Here is a 16596-nt window from a genome sequence, read left to right as displayed (position 1 = left end):
AATCCTGGAGGGTTGGCAACCCCTAAGTCGCACTATCCTTTCTTGGACATATATCAGCAGCACTGTGTCAAAATTCCCCACGTGACACCATCGTGGGAGCTCCATCACCCCACAGACTGCAGTGTGGAAAGGAGAAGGACCTCACCTCCATCTTCTCAGGGCAACTCGGGGCGAACAATAAAAGCACCCTTGCCAGTGCCAGCCGCGACTCGAGAACAAATTTTTTAAAAAATTAATAGAAGTGATTATTTTGAATAATTGCCCACCATGGGAAACAGCCCGACACAAGTCCTCCAAACATCTAATTTCTCCAATTGCAAGCAAGCTTATGAGAGAACATTATGCACAGAGAGGTCACCTTATAGGAGAAGTCAAGGTGAGGGAAAGAGCATCAGGATAATTCTAGGACACTTAGGGAGAGTGGGGACATTACCCCTTTGCAAAAAAGGTTTGAGGGAGGGGGGGGGGGGTCAGGTAATCTTCTTCAACTCAGTTGTTGTATCCCTGCTGTGTCATCTGCTGCACATGTACAGTACGCAGACACTCCCCCCAGCCCCCAGTCCCCCCCCAATGGGTTGTGCCAAGTCCGGGCCTAAGAAAAGGAATGGAGCGGCTTTGATGCGCGTTGGGCTAAGCGATGGTCTCCATTGTCTCTTTGCAGGGCTTTCCTGAAGGAGTTTGCGCTGATGGGAGAGACGCAGGAGAGGGAGCGAGTGCTGATCCACTTTTCACACAGATACCACCAGTGCAGTCCCGACACCATCTCCGCCGAGGGTAGGTGCACGACCCCGAAGCAGCAGTGTGTTCCTGTGCCGAGGGATGAGCCGTTCTTCACTCGTTTAAAGTCCCGTGCAAATGAATCCATTGAGTGTTGAACACAATGAGGGCAAAATTGCCCCTTTTTGCGATGCCCGTTAGCGCTTCTGGGGGGGGGCGCTACCGAGGGGGCAAACACTTTTTGCCCGGGTGGGATGGGTGCTGCCGGCTCCCGGGAAGTTGCCCGGGGGGGTTTGCGAAGGCGCTGCCGTGGGTAGTGCCCCCGGCTGCCGCGCAACCGGCGGTGACGTCATCGCCATGCGCGGCGATTTCCCCCAGCGCGGCGCGCCCGCCCCTTCCCGCCCGGCGGAGGATATTGCCCGACGAGGCTGGCGCATGCGAGGTGTCAGTGCCACGAAGCTGGTTGGCATCCGCTCGCGGGGCGGAAGTTAAAGGGGAGCTCGCCAGCGTCCCGCGCCGCCATCTTTGCCGTTTGGCCGACTCTCGGGTCGCGAGCGTGGTCCGGGCCTCCATCGTGCACTCCATTTTGGGTGCCGGGCTGCCCTGGTACCACGCTGCCCTGGTAGTCCAGTGGAGGCCATCAACAACAAAAACAACTTGCATTTATATGGCGCCTTTAACGTAGTGAAACGTCCCAAGGTGCTTCACAGGAGTATTATGAGATAAGAATTTGACACCGAGCCACAGAAGTAGAAATTAGGGCAGGTGACCAACAGCTTGGTCAAAGAGGTAGGTTTTAAGGAGCGTCTTGAAGGAGGAAAGAGAGGCGGAGAGGTTTAGGGAGGGAGTTCCAGAGAATTGGGGCCTAGGCAACAGAAGGCATGGCCACCAATGGTTGAGCGATTATAATCAGGGATGCTCAAGAGGGCAGAATTAGAGAAGCGCAGACATCTCGGGGTGGGGTGGGGTTGTGGGGCTGGAGGAGATTACAGAGATAGGGAGGGGCGAGGACCATGGAGGGATTCGAAAACAAGGATGAGAAATTTGAAATCTGGGCGTTGCTTAACCGGAAGCCAATGTAGGTCAGCGAGCACAGGGGGTGATGGGTGAGCGGGACTTGGTGCGAGTTAGGACACTGGCAGCCGAGTTTTGGATCACCTCTAGTTTACGTAGGGTAGAATGTGGGAGGCCGGCCAGGAGTGCGTTGGAATAGTCGAGTCTGGCGGTAACAAAGGCATGGATGAGGGCTTCAGCAGCGGATGAGCTGAGGCAGGAGCGGAGATGGGCGATGTTACGGAGGTGGAAACAGGCGGTCTTAGTCATGCAGTGGCCTTGCCGAGTGTGCAGCGTCCCTCCCCTTTAAGCGAAGGACGTTGAAGCGAGTCAGCGCTACTTGGAGCAGCCGTGTAGCGCTCCCGATCGCGCCCCTTTAACGCCACTGGCCCTGCCCCGTCAAGAAGTGGAGCGCGCGAGATTGCGGGACGGTAAGCCCAATTCAGCGGCTGGGACAGAACCTCCACAGTGGGCGCAGAAATCCCGCCCTGAGCAGGTTACCGCCCCCAATCTGGGCACGAGGAAAATTTCACCCCCAATGTCTTCTCAACAAATAAATGATTTCTTTAAATTTGCGGCGGAAGATGTAACTGGAGCAGATTAAGTGGAATTAAGGTTTTCAGCAAGATCTTGATATAACACTGGCTGTGTGACCTTCTGGGTGGAATATTTGTCTTTGAGCCTGTGGAGGTGGGTGTTTGCTTAGTGGGTAGAACATTGCTTACATTAGGTGGTCATAGTTAGCCGCAGATACTCTCAGCACTGGCTCAAAACAGATGCAGAATAAATGCGCTTTTGTGTTTAGTTCGGGTTGCAGGGCGAGGCCGTCTGTGATTGCCCCCCTGGGTTTCTCCTGACTGCCCTCCCACACTGCACCCGCCATAGATTTTAGCTCACCCAAAACTCTGCTGCCTGTGTCTCAACTCGCACCCAAGTCCCGTTCATTCTCCAACCCCTGTGCTCGCTGACCTACATTGGCTCCCGATCCGTAAACAGCAACGCCTCGATTTTAAAATTACCATCCTTGTTTTCAAATCCCTCCATGGCCTCGCCCCCTCCCTATCTCTGTAATCTCCTCCAGCCCCACAACCCCCCTGCCCCGCCCCGAGATCTCAGCGCTCCTCCAATTCTGCCCCTTGAGTATCCCCGATTTTCATCGTTCCACCATCGGTGGCCGTGCCTTCTGTTGCCTGGGCCCCAAGCTCTGGAACTCCCTCCCTAAACCTCTCTAGCCTCGCTACCTCTCTCTCCTCCCTTAGGAGACTCATTCAAACCTACTTCTATGACTAAGCTTTTGGTCACCTGTCCTAATATCTCCTTATGTGGCTCGGTGTCAAATGTTTGTTTGATAACGCTCCTGCAAAGCGCCTTGAGACGTTTTACTACGTTAAAGGCGCTATATGAATTCAGGTTGTTGTTTATTCCTCTGTTGTCCTGACCACAGAATCTGTTAAACCTCAAAAATGTTAAACCAAAATTCTGTCATCAAATTATAAGATTTGGTTTGAGCGACATAAACATAAAAAGCCGATTTACGGACACTGCACTCTCCACAATCCTTTAAAGATCCCTTTAATCTGCTTAAAATATGCCTCATTCATTGGGTTGCCAACCCTCCAGGATTGTCCCGGAGTCTCCAGGAATTAAAGATGGACGCCGCCCGCGAGCAATCGCGGGAGAAAGATCTTAGAGCCATTAAAACAAAATGAATGTTTTTTCATTTTCTTTGGACACTTTTGTTTATTAGACATAAATATATTGGAGATTCGACAGGGCTGGGGGGATAGGGAAGAAAAGGCCGTTTGACGAGGTGCGCGGGCTGGAGGTCATGTGATGAAACCTCCAGGAATATGTCCAACCAGAGTTGGCAACCCTAATCATTCACAAAACCCTAGTCACTCACAAAACCCTAGTCACTCACAAAACCCTATCTATCCCCATGGTCTCTGCCTCACGCACCAGCTCTGGTACTGTATTTCTCCACCTTATCACCCTCTGTGTAAAATAAAACACCATTAAAAATAAAAATGTAATAAAAGAGGTTCTCCTGCTCTCTGCCCTAAATCTCTTACATTTAATCTCCTTCTCATTCTAGACCCCACAATCAGTGGAAATGGTCTGTGTCCCAGCCCTTCAAATAATTAAACATCTCTCTAATATCACCTCTGAAAGAAAGAAAGACACATTTATATAGCGCCTTTCACGACCGCCGGACGTCCCAAAACGCTTTATAGCCAATGAAGTCACTGTTGTAATGTAGGAAACGCGGCAGCCAATTTGCGCACAGCAAGCTCCCACAAACAGCAATGTGATAATGACCCAGATAATCTGTTTTTGTTATGTTGATTGAGGGATAAATATTGGCCCTAGGACACCGGGAATAACTCCCCTGCTCTTCTTCGAAATAGTGCCATGGGATCTTTTACGTCCACCTGAGAGAGCAGACGGGGCCTCGGTTTAACATCTCATCTGAAAGACGGCACCTCCGACAGTGTAGCACTCCCTCAGCACTGCACTGGGCGTGCCAGCCTAGGTTTAAGTCATTGTAATGGGACTTGAACCCACCACCTTAATCTCTGTTCTAACCAAAACACTGTGTGCAGGGAGACGGTAGAGGTGGGGGCATCTTGGCATATTCAAGAGGGAGCTGCATAGCTTTTCGGCGTGAGAAGTGGTGGGGGTGTGCAAGAGGTTGACAGCAGGGTGAGATTGTGTGAACTTTGGGATTGGCCAGATGAAGCACAGTGGTCTCCTCTGGTCCTGTATACTCCATCGTGTAATGCTCTTTCTCCTTCTGCAGATGGTATACACACACTTACTTGTGCTCTGATGCTGCTCAACACAGATCTTCATGGACATGTAAGTACCGGCGTACAGACGTAATAGAGCAGTGGAACCAGGCTAGGGAAGGAACATTGACAGTGCATCCATACAAAGGGGCACGAGATTATTGAAAACCTCATTTATTTTACCCGGTGTGTTCTGGCTCAATTTTCTTTTTCCTCTTCCTGTTTCCGCACTGTTCTCCCCATACTCTGGATGAGCCGTTCTGCTATAGCATAGACTGTCCCCTAGTTGGCGCTACTTAAGATGTGTAATTATGTTATAATTAGGCCGTTTCCTTTAAAGAAACATAGAAATTTATAGTGCAGAAGGAGGCCATTTTGGCCCATCGTGTCCGCGTCGGCCGACAAAGAACCGCAGGCCCTCGGTCAGCAGCCCTGAAGGTTACATATAAACCTATGAACAATGAACAATGGCGGACAGGTAAAGAGCACCCGGCCCAACCAGTCCGCCCCACACAACTGCGACACCCCTTGCACTGAAATGGGGATGTCAGAGTACATAACGGAAATGTAAAATTAAAGACAAAATGTACGGGCGAAAAATTTGGCAACCATTAGCGCCTGAGAGGGGCATTAGAGGGCCACTTACTGCCAGAGCGCCATGCTCAGCGCCTCCCGGGAACTTTGGTGGAGGTTTACCGATGGCACTGACAGTTAGCGCTGCGCGCTCTAACCCGCTCACTTGGTGATGTCAGTGGGCGTGTAATGCCATGTTAGCGCCCAGGTCAGGAACTTCAGTGGGTTCCCCTGCCTTAGCGCCCGGCGCTAATCGGGCTAGGGAGAGCGGGCAGTCTCCAACCTCCCGGGGCAATACTGACCAGCAGGTGGGTGGTTATGAGGCGAGAAGTTTTTCATTTATATTCACTTTAATTACATTTGTTTAAAGTTTGTCCGATGTTTAACAGTGTGGAAATGACCTCCCTTGCATTTATTAGTGCTGTCCCGGTGGTTCCGCTGACCTCCCCTTCAGGCACCAGCATGCCGGTTTCCGAGCGCAACAACTTCATTAGCGCTCCCGCGCTGGTGCCCCGCGATTGAATTTAGTTCCCCGAGAGGAGCATGGCTTCCCTTAACGCTCCACTCCTCTCTTCGGGCGCTAAAAACCAATATCCCGAATGGAGGCGGTAAATATCGCCCAGTGCCAAAGTTAGTGACCAAGAGACGTTACCACCTCAAACCGGGCGATAATCAATTCTTCCCCCATGTCTTTAAACTGGGGACTGAATTACACCTGTGCAGTGGAAATCAAGAATTCTCTCCCCTAAAAGGCTCTCGATGTTGGAAGACAACTGAAGCTTTCATCGATAGATAACGGGTGACCTGACCGAGGTCTTTAAGATTATGAAAGGCTTCGATAGGGTAGACTCAGAGAAAATGTTTCCACTTGTGGGGGAGACAATAATAGAGTCCATCAATATAAGATAGTCACTAATAAATCCAACGGGGAATTCAGGAGAAACTTCTTTACCCAGAGAGTGGTAAGAATGTGGAACTCGCTGCCACAGAGAGTGGTTGAGGTGAATAGTATAGACGCATTTAAGGGGGGGCTAGATAAGCATATGAGGGAGAAAGGAATAGAAGGATATGTTGAGAGGGTGAGATGAAGAAAGATGGGAGGCTCATGTTGGGTATAGACCTGGCTGACGGGGTTAGATGCAGTAGGATGAGAGGAGGCTTGTGTGGAGCATAAACGCTGGCATGGACTAGTTGGGCTCAATGGCCTGTTTCTGTGTTGTACACTCGATGCGGGGGCATCAACAGATATGGTGCTAATGGAGTTGAGGCACAGATCAGCCATGATCTAACTGAATGGCGGAGGAGGTTCAAGGGGCTGAATGGCCTTCTCCTGTTGCTATGTACCTCTTGGTCCAAATATCCCTCGGCCTCTAACTGCATTTCACCTGAAGATTACACTTGGTCTTGACTTCCCATGTGCATTGGGGGAGTTTGACTAGTATGTGTGAAGAGTTTTGGAGACAAATCTGTCACACTTGTAGCACTAATTAATTCCTGTCTCCGATCCAAGCCTCTTAAAGTTTGGGTTTCCACCTTTTGGGAACTGAACACACACGACTATGAGGAAAATCCCAATCCGTGTACGAAAAATGTCGCATTTATCTTGCATGTGTAGACTTTAATGTCTGACGCTGAACTTGGCTTGTTGCATTATCGAACAATCACCAACTCAAATAACTTTAAGGACATTTTCTGCGAATCATTTGAATAAAGGACTTGATAGAGCTCAAGGAATAATTGGTGATGCAGACTCATATCTCCAACATAAAAAAAATTTGCATTTCTTATAGTGCCTTTCATGACCTCAGGATGACCCAAAGCGCTTTACAGCCAATTAAGTACTTTTTGGAGTGTAGTCACTGTTGTAATGTAGGAAATGCAGCAGCCAACTTGCGCACAGCAAGCTCCTACAAACAGCAATGTGATAATGACCAGATAATCTGTTTTTGCTACATTGATTGAGGGATAAATATTGGCCAGGACACCTCCACTGCTCTTCTTTGAAATAGTGCCAAGGAACCTTTTACATCCACCCGAGAGAGTAGATGGGGTCTCGGTTTTTGTGTCTCATCCAAAAAACAGTTCCTCCGACAGTGCAGCACTCCCTCAGGAGTGTCAGGCTGGATTTTTGTGCTCAACTCTCTGGGGTGGGATTTGAACCCACAACCTTCTGACTCAGAGGCATATGTGCTGCCCACTGAGCCACAGCTGACTTTCTGTTCCTGATTCCTTACATGCAAAGACAACATGGTTATGGAGTGACTATCACCAAAAGCACAGTAATTGGGTTTCAGATTTATAATAGCACCGCATGGGCTGGGTTCAATGTAATCTAACATAACAGTCAGCTCAGTTGAGAATTACACTACATGTAGTCTCTGTTGGTTTTGCAACCAATAGCAACCAGATGCTCTCTAATTAAATTGATGGTCTTGGAACAAAGACTTAGAAACACTTTATTTCTGCAATGATTATACCGTTCAGTCAAAGTTGAATAGGAACATAGGAACAGGCGGAGGTTATTCAGCCCCTTGAGCATGTTCCGCCATTCAATTAGATCATGGCTGATCCGCACCTTAACTCCATTTACCCGCCTTGGTTCCGTTACCCTTAATACCCTTGTCCACCAAAAATCTATCAATCTCCAGTTTTGAAATTTTCAATTGCCCCCCAACCTATTTTCTATGTTTCTATGGGCCCAAGTTTCCACATGATTTGCGCCTGATTTTTAGGAGCAACTGGTGGAGAACGGACTATCTTAGAAATCGCAATTCTCCACATTTTTTTTTCTGCAGTGTTTTTTTAGGGGAGAGAGTTCCAGATTTCCTCTACCCTTTGTGTGAAGAAGTGCTCGATGACCACCTCTGAGCGGCTTAGTTTTAATTTTAAGGTAATGCCCCCTTGTTCTGGACTCCCTCTATCAGAGGAAATACTTCCCCTCTCGCTACCTGTAATGTATACACCTGTGAGTATGCGCACAGGTTTGTTGAGTTATTGCCAAGGTGGCCATTAACCACCAGACAGCGGGCGGTCGAGGGGGTCGTTCAGCCCGACTGCCTGCCTCTCTTCCGCGGTTACATTCGCGCCAGGGTGTCCCTGGAGATGGAGCGCGCGGTGTCCACCGGTATGCTTGCGGCCTTCTGCGAGAGGTGGGCACCGGAGGGACTGGAGTGCATCATTACCCCCCGCAACCAAATTTTAATTTGACCATTGTTGAAAAAATTGTATTTGTTTAATCTGTCGGTTTTAGTGGCCCTTTAATTAGGGGGCACTTGTATTAACGTTACTTTAAAATGGTTGTAGAGCTGTTACATTGTGAGTGGCTTAGCCAGTCACGTGATGTTCACAAAAACTCAATAAAACCCCAATCAGTTGGGCCTAGGTCACCCACGATGAGGTATGCAGTTGTGAGCCTAGTGAACGAACTGGATTGTTCAGCCACCAGAGAACTCACTCTGGGAGTGGAAGCAAGTCTTCCTCGATTCCAAGGGACTGCCTATGATGATGATGGACGAACTGGTGATATGTAGTGGTATTGTTAAACCTTTGTTAATAAACCAACTCGTTCTTAATAGCAATGTGGTGCTATGAATTCTGAAGCAAAGAACCCATGAAGCAAGTACATTACACTATGGATCAAATACTGTAATCATCTTAATCATCTCAATTAGATCATCTTAATCTTCTATACTTGAGGGAAGACAGGCATAGTTTCCCTGTTTTGTTACATTTAGTCGCTTTGGTGTGAACACAACCTTTTAGAAGGTTATGCTGATGGGGTGAGATGACGAGGGTTGGGAGGAGGCTCGTGTGGAGCATAAATACCAGGATGGACCTGATGGGCCGAATGGCCTGTTTCTGAGCTGTAGATTTTGCAACGCAGCCTCCGACTCATCTCGAACAGTGCCCGAGGGAAACCAGATGGGTTTCACGAAAGGTTATGTGTTTCGTTTTTGGCTCTGAACCTCTCCCTTTTCTGATTGCAGAACATTGGCAAGCGGATGTCTAGTTCCGACTTCATCGGGAACCTGGAAGGACTGAATGACGGGAAAGATTTCCCGAAGGAACTGCTCAAGGTAAAGTTGTTTAAGAGAAATGGTCAGCTTTTTATTGGCAATGGCCGTGTCTAGACAGGGCCCTTCAGTAATTCTGGAAGGTTAAATCTCTCGGGTTGCTTTGAAAAATAAAATTCTTATTACTTGTCTTGAGTCAGAAAGAAACAGCCAAGTATGTTAAGATTATTGAGCTGTGCTGGTGCTGATGTAATATGTTTTCCCCAAGCGCTGGGAATGTGGCATTAGCTTGATCTTATTTAATAACTGAACTGTCTGTCTTTTCATTATTGGGCTGAGCATCGCCAGAAATTAGCTTCATGTCCAAACTGGCCAGGATTGATAGCGTTGAAGGAGATAGACATTGGCAATTTCCTCACTGCCGACGTGGCAAGTCTCGCAATTCCTGCCCTTTGATATCCAGTCCCGTTTGTGTCCCTTTCTCTGGATTTTGTTCTTGTATTTGAGGCCGGGAAGGACCCACTCGTGGTCCTGCTGTTTCCGCACTGTTGTCAGGGGCTTGTGGTGACCGAAGAAGTCAAAATCCCGTTTTTGCTGGCTTCCCGGATGGAATACTGGCGGTTAAATGAAGGAGTTCGATAGGGCAGACGTAGAGAAGAAGTTTTCACTAGAGGGCATCAATATAAGATAGTCACCAATAAATCCAAATGGGAATTCAGGAGAAAATGCTTTATTCAGAGAGTGGTGAGAATGTGGAACCCACTACCACATGGAGTAAGAAAGAATTGCATTTTATATAGCGCCTTTCATGACCACCGGATGCCTCAAAGCACTTTACAGCCAATGAAGTACTTTTTGGAGTGTTGTCACTGTTGTAATGTAGGAAATGCAGCAGCCAATTTGCGCACAGCAAGCTCCCACAAACAGCAACATAATAATATGTTTTAGTGCTGTTGATTGAGGGATAAATATTGGCTAGGACACTGGGGCAAACTCCCCTGCTCTTCTTTGAAATAGTGCCATTTTACAGCTAGCTGAGAGGGCAGACAGGGCACCTCCAACAGTGCAGCACTCCCTCAGTACTGCACTGGGAATGTCAGCCTAGAATTTTTTTTTAATTTCAAAATATACTTTATTCATATAAAAATTTGCACAATACATTGGAAGGCAGTTCAGTACATTTGGGTGCAGTCAGCAATTCCATGCAATACATTTGGATGCTAACGGCAGTTCCATTCAATAGATTTGCTTGCTTTACATTTCGAGGTACATTTCAGGATATAGGGCCCAAGTTTTGGGCCGCGCCTAGAACGGCCCAGTCCCGACCTGGACGCCCGTTTTTCGCGCCACAAAGTGTGCCCCAAAAAAAACGTTCCTATTCTTCGGCTTCCTGCAGGCCCTCTGGAGCTGGGCGCGGCGCAGCACGAGCTGTGGGGGGCGGAGCCAGGTCCCGGCGCTGAAAACAGTGCCGGGACCTCTGCACATGCGCGCTACAGTGGGCGCACATGTGCAGTAGCTCCAGGCAGCCAAAACTGTGGGAGGGGCCCGAAGCACGCAGCCCCTAGCCCTGGCCGAATGGCCTCACTGGGACTGTGTGGATAAGGCTGCCTCCCACGCCCAGCTCCTGCTTCCTCCGGACCGGGACCCGACCCGACTTGACTCCCGCTCCCACCCCCCCCCCCACCAGAGCGCTCCCCCCCACCGACCCGACCTCCACTTCCCCTGCTCCCGACCTTCACCCCCCCGACCTCCCCCCCCGACCTCCGCTCCCAACCTTCCCCCCCGACCGACCTCTGCTCCCGACCTCTTCCCCCCCCCACCGTGCCCGACCGACATCCACTCCTGACCTCCCCCGACCGACTTCCACTCCCGACCTGACCTTCCCCCCTCCCCCGACCGACCTCCGCTTCCGACCTTCACCCCCCCGACCTCCCCCACCGACCTCCGCTCCCAACCTTCCCCCCCGACCGACCTCTGCTCCCGACCTCCTCTCCCGACCTCCCCCCCCCCCGCCACCGCGCCCGACCGACATCCGCTCCTGACCTCCCTCGACCGACTTCCACTCCCGACCTGACCTTCCCCCCTCCCCCGACCGACCTCCGCTTCCGACCTCACCCCCCACCGACCGACCTCCACTCCCGACCTCTCACCCACCCCCGCCCGACCGACCTCCGCTCCCGACCTCTCACCCACCCCCGCCCGACCGACCTCCGCTCCCGACCTCTCCCCCCACTCCCCCGACCGACCTCCGTCCCCCCCCCCCTGACCGACCGACCGATCTCCGCCCCCCCCACCACCCCCCCCGACCGACCGACCGACCCGCGCTCCCCCCGACCCGCGCTCACGACACCCCCCCGGACCCCGGACCCGACGCCACCTACCTGTCAATCCAGTAAGTCTAAGCTCAAAGTCTTGGGCCCGGCCCGTTCAGCCTCCCTCTCCTTTCTTTCTTTTTTTCTCTCTCTCTCTCCCCCTTCTCTCTCTCTCTATCTCTCTCTCTTCCCCCTCTTCTCTTCCCTCCCTTCTCTCCCCCCCTTCTCTCCCCCCCTTCTCTCTCCCCCTCCTCTCCCTCCCCTCCCCTCTCCCCTCCCCTCCCTCCCTTCTCACCCCCCCTCCACCTCCCCCCTCTCCCACCCCCCTTTCCCCCCTCCCCTCTCTCCCCACTTCCCCTCTCTCACCCCTCCTCCTCCCCCCACTCCCTACCCCCTCCCTCCACTCACCCCCCCCTCTCCAACCCCTCACACACCCCCCTCTCCACCCCCCTCCACCTCCCCTCCTCCCCTCCACCCCTCGCTGTCAGAAACACACAGACAGACAGACAGAGAGATCGAGACACTGACAGAGACACACTGGGGGGGGGGGCGGGGGTGCATCCCAGCACGCTGTTGGAGGACTCCCGGTGCTGCAGTCAGTAAGTAGAAAATGTTTTATTTATTGATTTTTTTTAAAAAAAAATTTTATTCATGTTTTTTGGTTGATTTATTGATGTATTTATCATTTATTATTGATGGCTCTTTTTGTAAAACTGGTGTTTAATGTTTGTAAACTTCCCTTTAAACACCACCCCCGCCCCTTCACCCCTTCACCCCCCCCACCCCCCGCCATTCCCCACGCCTGATTTGTAACCTACACCTGATTTTCTAAGTGTAGGCAAGGTTTTTCTGAGCGTACAAAAATCTACACTTACTCCATTCTAAGTTAGTTTGGAGTAAGTTTTCACTGCCTAAACTTTCAAAACGGGCGTAAGTGGCCGGACGTGCCCCCTTTTTAAAAAAAATCTGTTCCAAACTGAAACTGTTCTAACTGACTAGAACTGGAGCAAACTAAATGCCGAGAATTGCAATTTCTAAGATACTCCATTCTAAACCAGTTGCTCCAAAAAAAACAGGAGCAACTCAGGCCAAAACTTGGCCCCATAGTGTCAGCCTAGATTTTTGTGCTGAAGTCCCCGGTATGCGACTTGAACCCACAACCTTCTGACCCCGAGGCAAGGGTGCTGTCCACTGAGCCACGGCTGAGTAGTTGTGGTGACTAGCAGAGATGCATTTAAAAGGAAGCTGGATAAGCACACGAGGGAGAAAGGAATAGAGGGGGCATGAAAGCCAAGCATGTCCAATGGACAGTTTGAACCATTTCATAGCCAAACTAACCAAAACCAAAATTGCAGTCTATTTAATCATGGTGCATGCAAACAACTGACATTAGATGAACAATCCCCTCAGGCTCCAAGCTTTGGAATACAGTGTATTAATAATTGAAGACATGATATATAGTAAGTATAGCATGCTTGGTGCCTTTGTATCTTTCCTAAAGCTTTCCTTACCTCATGTCTGGGTCTGTTGTAGACTCCTTGATAGAGGTTAATTGCTGTGGTTAGCCAACAACTCCATTAGCGTTGGCTCACGCAACGACTGGTGGAAGATGAACTAGATGGAACTCTCTCTTTTTCTGTCTACAACTCCTGTGTTGCTAGATTGGTGTTTTTGTGTTCTCTTATGAAGGGCGGCAGCGCGCTGTTTGAATTCTAAAGCTCATTGTCAGTGGAAAGTATGATGGTATTAACCCTGTGTGTGCTGGACTGGTAGGTTGAAAGGAACCGGGAGATGTTGCACAGGGCGATGAGAGTCAATTCCCTGCCGTGTCTGAGACATTGGGCCCGAAATTGGTGAAGGCCCCCGCCCGCCCAAGTGCCGCCCAAAGGACCGCCCAAAGGGCCGCCGAGGTATCTGACGGTATCCTGGGCAGGATATTCATCGTGAAGGTCCTTCAAAGGGCGACGGGCGCCAAATGAGGGACTTACGTCGCCAATCTGGGCAGCAGCCAGCAGGAGCTCTCATTCTTGGCGGCAAAGGCGCTTGCCACCCAAGTGCCGCCGAGGATGGAGTTGGGCCCACGGAGGGTCGAAGACATGCAAAGAAAAATCATCAGGGAAAAATAAAACCCGTCGGAACACCTTCAAGGGGAACCCATCCAGGTAAGTCACTGTGGAAAAATAAATGCTTACTTACCCAAGACGACTGGAGACCAGCTCTGCTGCACGGACCTAGTGCGCACACATAGCGCAGTGTGGGCTGGGCCCGTGCTGCCCCTGGGCCCTCGCCTCTTCTGGGCCCCAGATTCACCCCTCTCCTGGGCCCCGGTCACTTCCTGCTACGGACTCTTGCCGCTCCTTCGCCCCTCCTGCTGTGCCTGCCCGCACTGCGATCAGCGACCTGGCTTCGTAGCCGTCGCCCTCCTGCAGCAGCACGCGCTGCTCCCTGCAGTGGTATGCCGCCACATGCTGCTCCCTCCAATGGCCCCGGCCTGCTGATGGTCTTGCCGGCCGGGACTGTGCCGATTTCCGGGCCGGGCTGCCGCATGCTGCTCCCTCCTATAGGGTAACTGTCGAAATCTTGACCCCCCGATAAACGACTCAGACACCTTCAGCTCTGGCAGAAGTTTCTTTAATTTACTTGCTAGCAAGGGAAAGGTCACACTCCGTCAATGGCTAAGTGAACACCTCCGCAATGGTACAATTTCACAAGATATTTATACAGTAAAACCCAAGTTCTGGCCTCTCCCTGTGTATTGGCTCTGTCTCGCAGTCAGTGAATACAGATAAAGAGTTAATTACTACATCCTTGTCCTGACATCGTTTCCAGATATTTCCTTTTGTCAGGGTTATTAGTTGGCCAGCCGGCCATTACTCGATGAGAGTGTGGTAATGAGCTATTACCTGCTTTGCATTGTGTCAGGATGGTCCAGTTTCCTGGTCAGTTATCTTTTTGCATCAAATGGATGAGGTCTCTACAAGAGATAATGGCTGGTGGTTTGAGTACTTTGAAAAGGGTGGGGTGGAGTGGAACTGGTGTCGTATAGACAATAGGAGAGCACCATGGGTGGTACTTGTCTTCAGCAGGACTTGTCTCCCAGCTGTGTGGTGGCTATCAGCCATTTCAAGCCAGGTTTAGCTGTTTATGCAAACCGACTGCTTTATGCAGAAATTTCTGGAAGGACCAGGACTCCATTTTGTTATATATTGCAAAGGGCACAAAAATACCGTGTGGTATCAGCTTAGATAAAAATACATTTCCACAATATGGGCAGCAGAGATTTGGATGAGTTGCGTGCTGGATGCGTGAAGGATGGGAGGACCACCAGGGGATATTGGAATAGTCAATGCAAAAGCAAAACGCTGCGGATGCTGGAAATCTGAAATGCAAAGAGAAAATGCTGCAAACATTCAGCGGGTCAGGCAGCATCCGTGGAGAGAGAAACAGAGTTAACGTTTCAGATTGACGACCTTTCGTCAGAACTGGAAAAAGTGAGAATATCACAGATTTTCAGCATGGTGAAGGCAATACAAACCTTGGTCTAGGCAACCTGTTTAGCCCTGGTATATTTCTGGGGAATCTGTACTGCCCCCTCTCCGATGAGCAATATATCCTTCCCTGAGGTATGATGCCCAGAACTGAACAACTGCTCTAAATGGACTCCAACCAGAGCTTTATACAACTGGAACATAACTTCTACCTTTTAAAAAAAAATTTCAGCCCCTTTGAGATAAAGGCCGACATCCCATTCGGCTTTTAAATTGTCTTTTGGACCTGTAAAACTTGTTTGTAGTGATTAAGTAGTTTAGCTGGAGGAAATTGCGGCGGACATGGAACATTGTTGTTATGCGCTCGCTAAGCAACCCTTTGCTGATTCTCTTTGTTTGCTCTTGCATCCCCCTCCGGCGGACTTGTCGGGTCTTCCTCATCGACTGTGCCATCTACGGGTCTTGTGTCTGTTGGGAGTGGGTGAGGCCATCAGTTGCGGGTGGTAGTTCCGCAAGTGGCTTGGCCGGATCTGCTCAGAGTGAGGGCTCCACAGCCCAAGGGTGCCTGTAATGTAGAGGGATCCCTCTGGGTCCAAATGTAACTGAGGGAAGCGTTACATCTCTGGAGAATCCCAGCTTGTTTTTTGTGTTTGTGGCTCTGCACGCTGCTAGCGAATCATTTATCAGTGCATTCCTCTTCCTCTCTCCACGCTGTCCCGAACTAGGTAATCTTCCCCGGGGGCATCCTCTTATTCTGGGTGAAGTGATGATTCCATACACAAACAGAAGAGGCTGCTTGACTATAACTACCACAGGGACCTATCTTCCATATCCTGGAAAATAAAAGATTTTTCCTTTTTCTAAAAGGCGCAAACAGTGGATTTGGAGCTATTTCAGACAGTTTTCAAACTTTGTCATGTGAAAGACAACCCTGCAAATATTGACACACTCCCATGATCCTCTGCAAATATTGACACATTCCCATGATCCTCTGCAAATATTGACACACTCCCAGGATCCTCTGCAAATATTGACACACTCCCATGATCCTCTTCAAATATTGATACAGTCCCATGATCCTCTATAAATATTAGTACAGTCCCATGATCCTCTACAAATATTGACACACTCCCAGGATTCTCTGCAAATATTGACACACTCCCATGATCTTCTAGAATAAAAATAGATACAGTCCCATGATCCTCTATAAATATTGATACAGTCCCAGGATCCTCTACAAATATTGATGCACTCCCAGAATCCTCTGCAAATATTGACACACTCCCATGATCCCCTGCAAATATTGACTCACTCCCAGGACTAAGTTTCCCTGTAAGCCATGTGGCTGCTCACCTCTGTTCTGGTCCTGCACAGCCCTGGACCGGCATTTTCAGTGTTAGGTTCCACACATGAGTAAAACTGTGAATGGGCAGCGCAGCCCCTTAAAAGGATCTCACCACCCCGCCCCCCACCCCCCAAAAAAGAGGGAAAAATTGACCAAGGACCCCCTGCAAATCTCAGGGAACAGCCTGAGAACATTGGAATCCTCCCAGGGACCTCTGTTCGAATGTTCAAAAGACAATGTCGGGTGCCCAGAGTAAAACAGACCTAGCAATGCAGAGCATGTTTTTTTTTTTCCCCTCAATAATAT

The 16596-nt window shown here is 50.0% G+C and overlaps 1 protein-coding gene across 1 annotated transcript in view; it reads left to right on the top strand.

The window, feature by feature from the left end:
* LOC139234674 (PH and SEC7 domain-containing protein 1-like) overlaps nucleotides 1-16596 on the top strand; it is a 162681-nt gene that overhangs the window by 99958 nt on the left and 46127 nt on the right. The window contains exons 8-10 of the mRNA XM_070865353.1: nucleotides 662-774; nucleotides 4571-4629; nucleotides 9119-9208. Coding sequence (XP_070721454.1) covers nucleotides 662-774; nucleotides 4571-4629; nucleotides 9119-9208 — 262 coding nt within the window. The remainder of the gene's footprint in view (nucleotides 1-661; nucleotides 775-4570; nucleotides 4630-9118; nucleotides 9209-16596) is intronic.

The sequence above is a fragment of the Pristiophorus japonicus genome, chromosome 22, assembly GCF_044704955.1.
Source record: "Pristiophorus japonicus isolate sPriJap1 chromosome 22, sPriJap1.hap1, whole genome shotgun sequence".
NCBI lineage: Eukaryota > Metazoa > Chordata > Chondrichthyes > Pristiophoridae > Pristiophorus > Pristiophorus japonicus.
The sequence above is the reverse complement of the archived record's forward strand: the minus strand, read 5'-3'. Positions and strand labels throughout refer to the sequence as shown.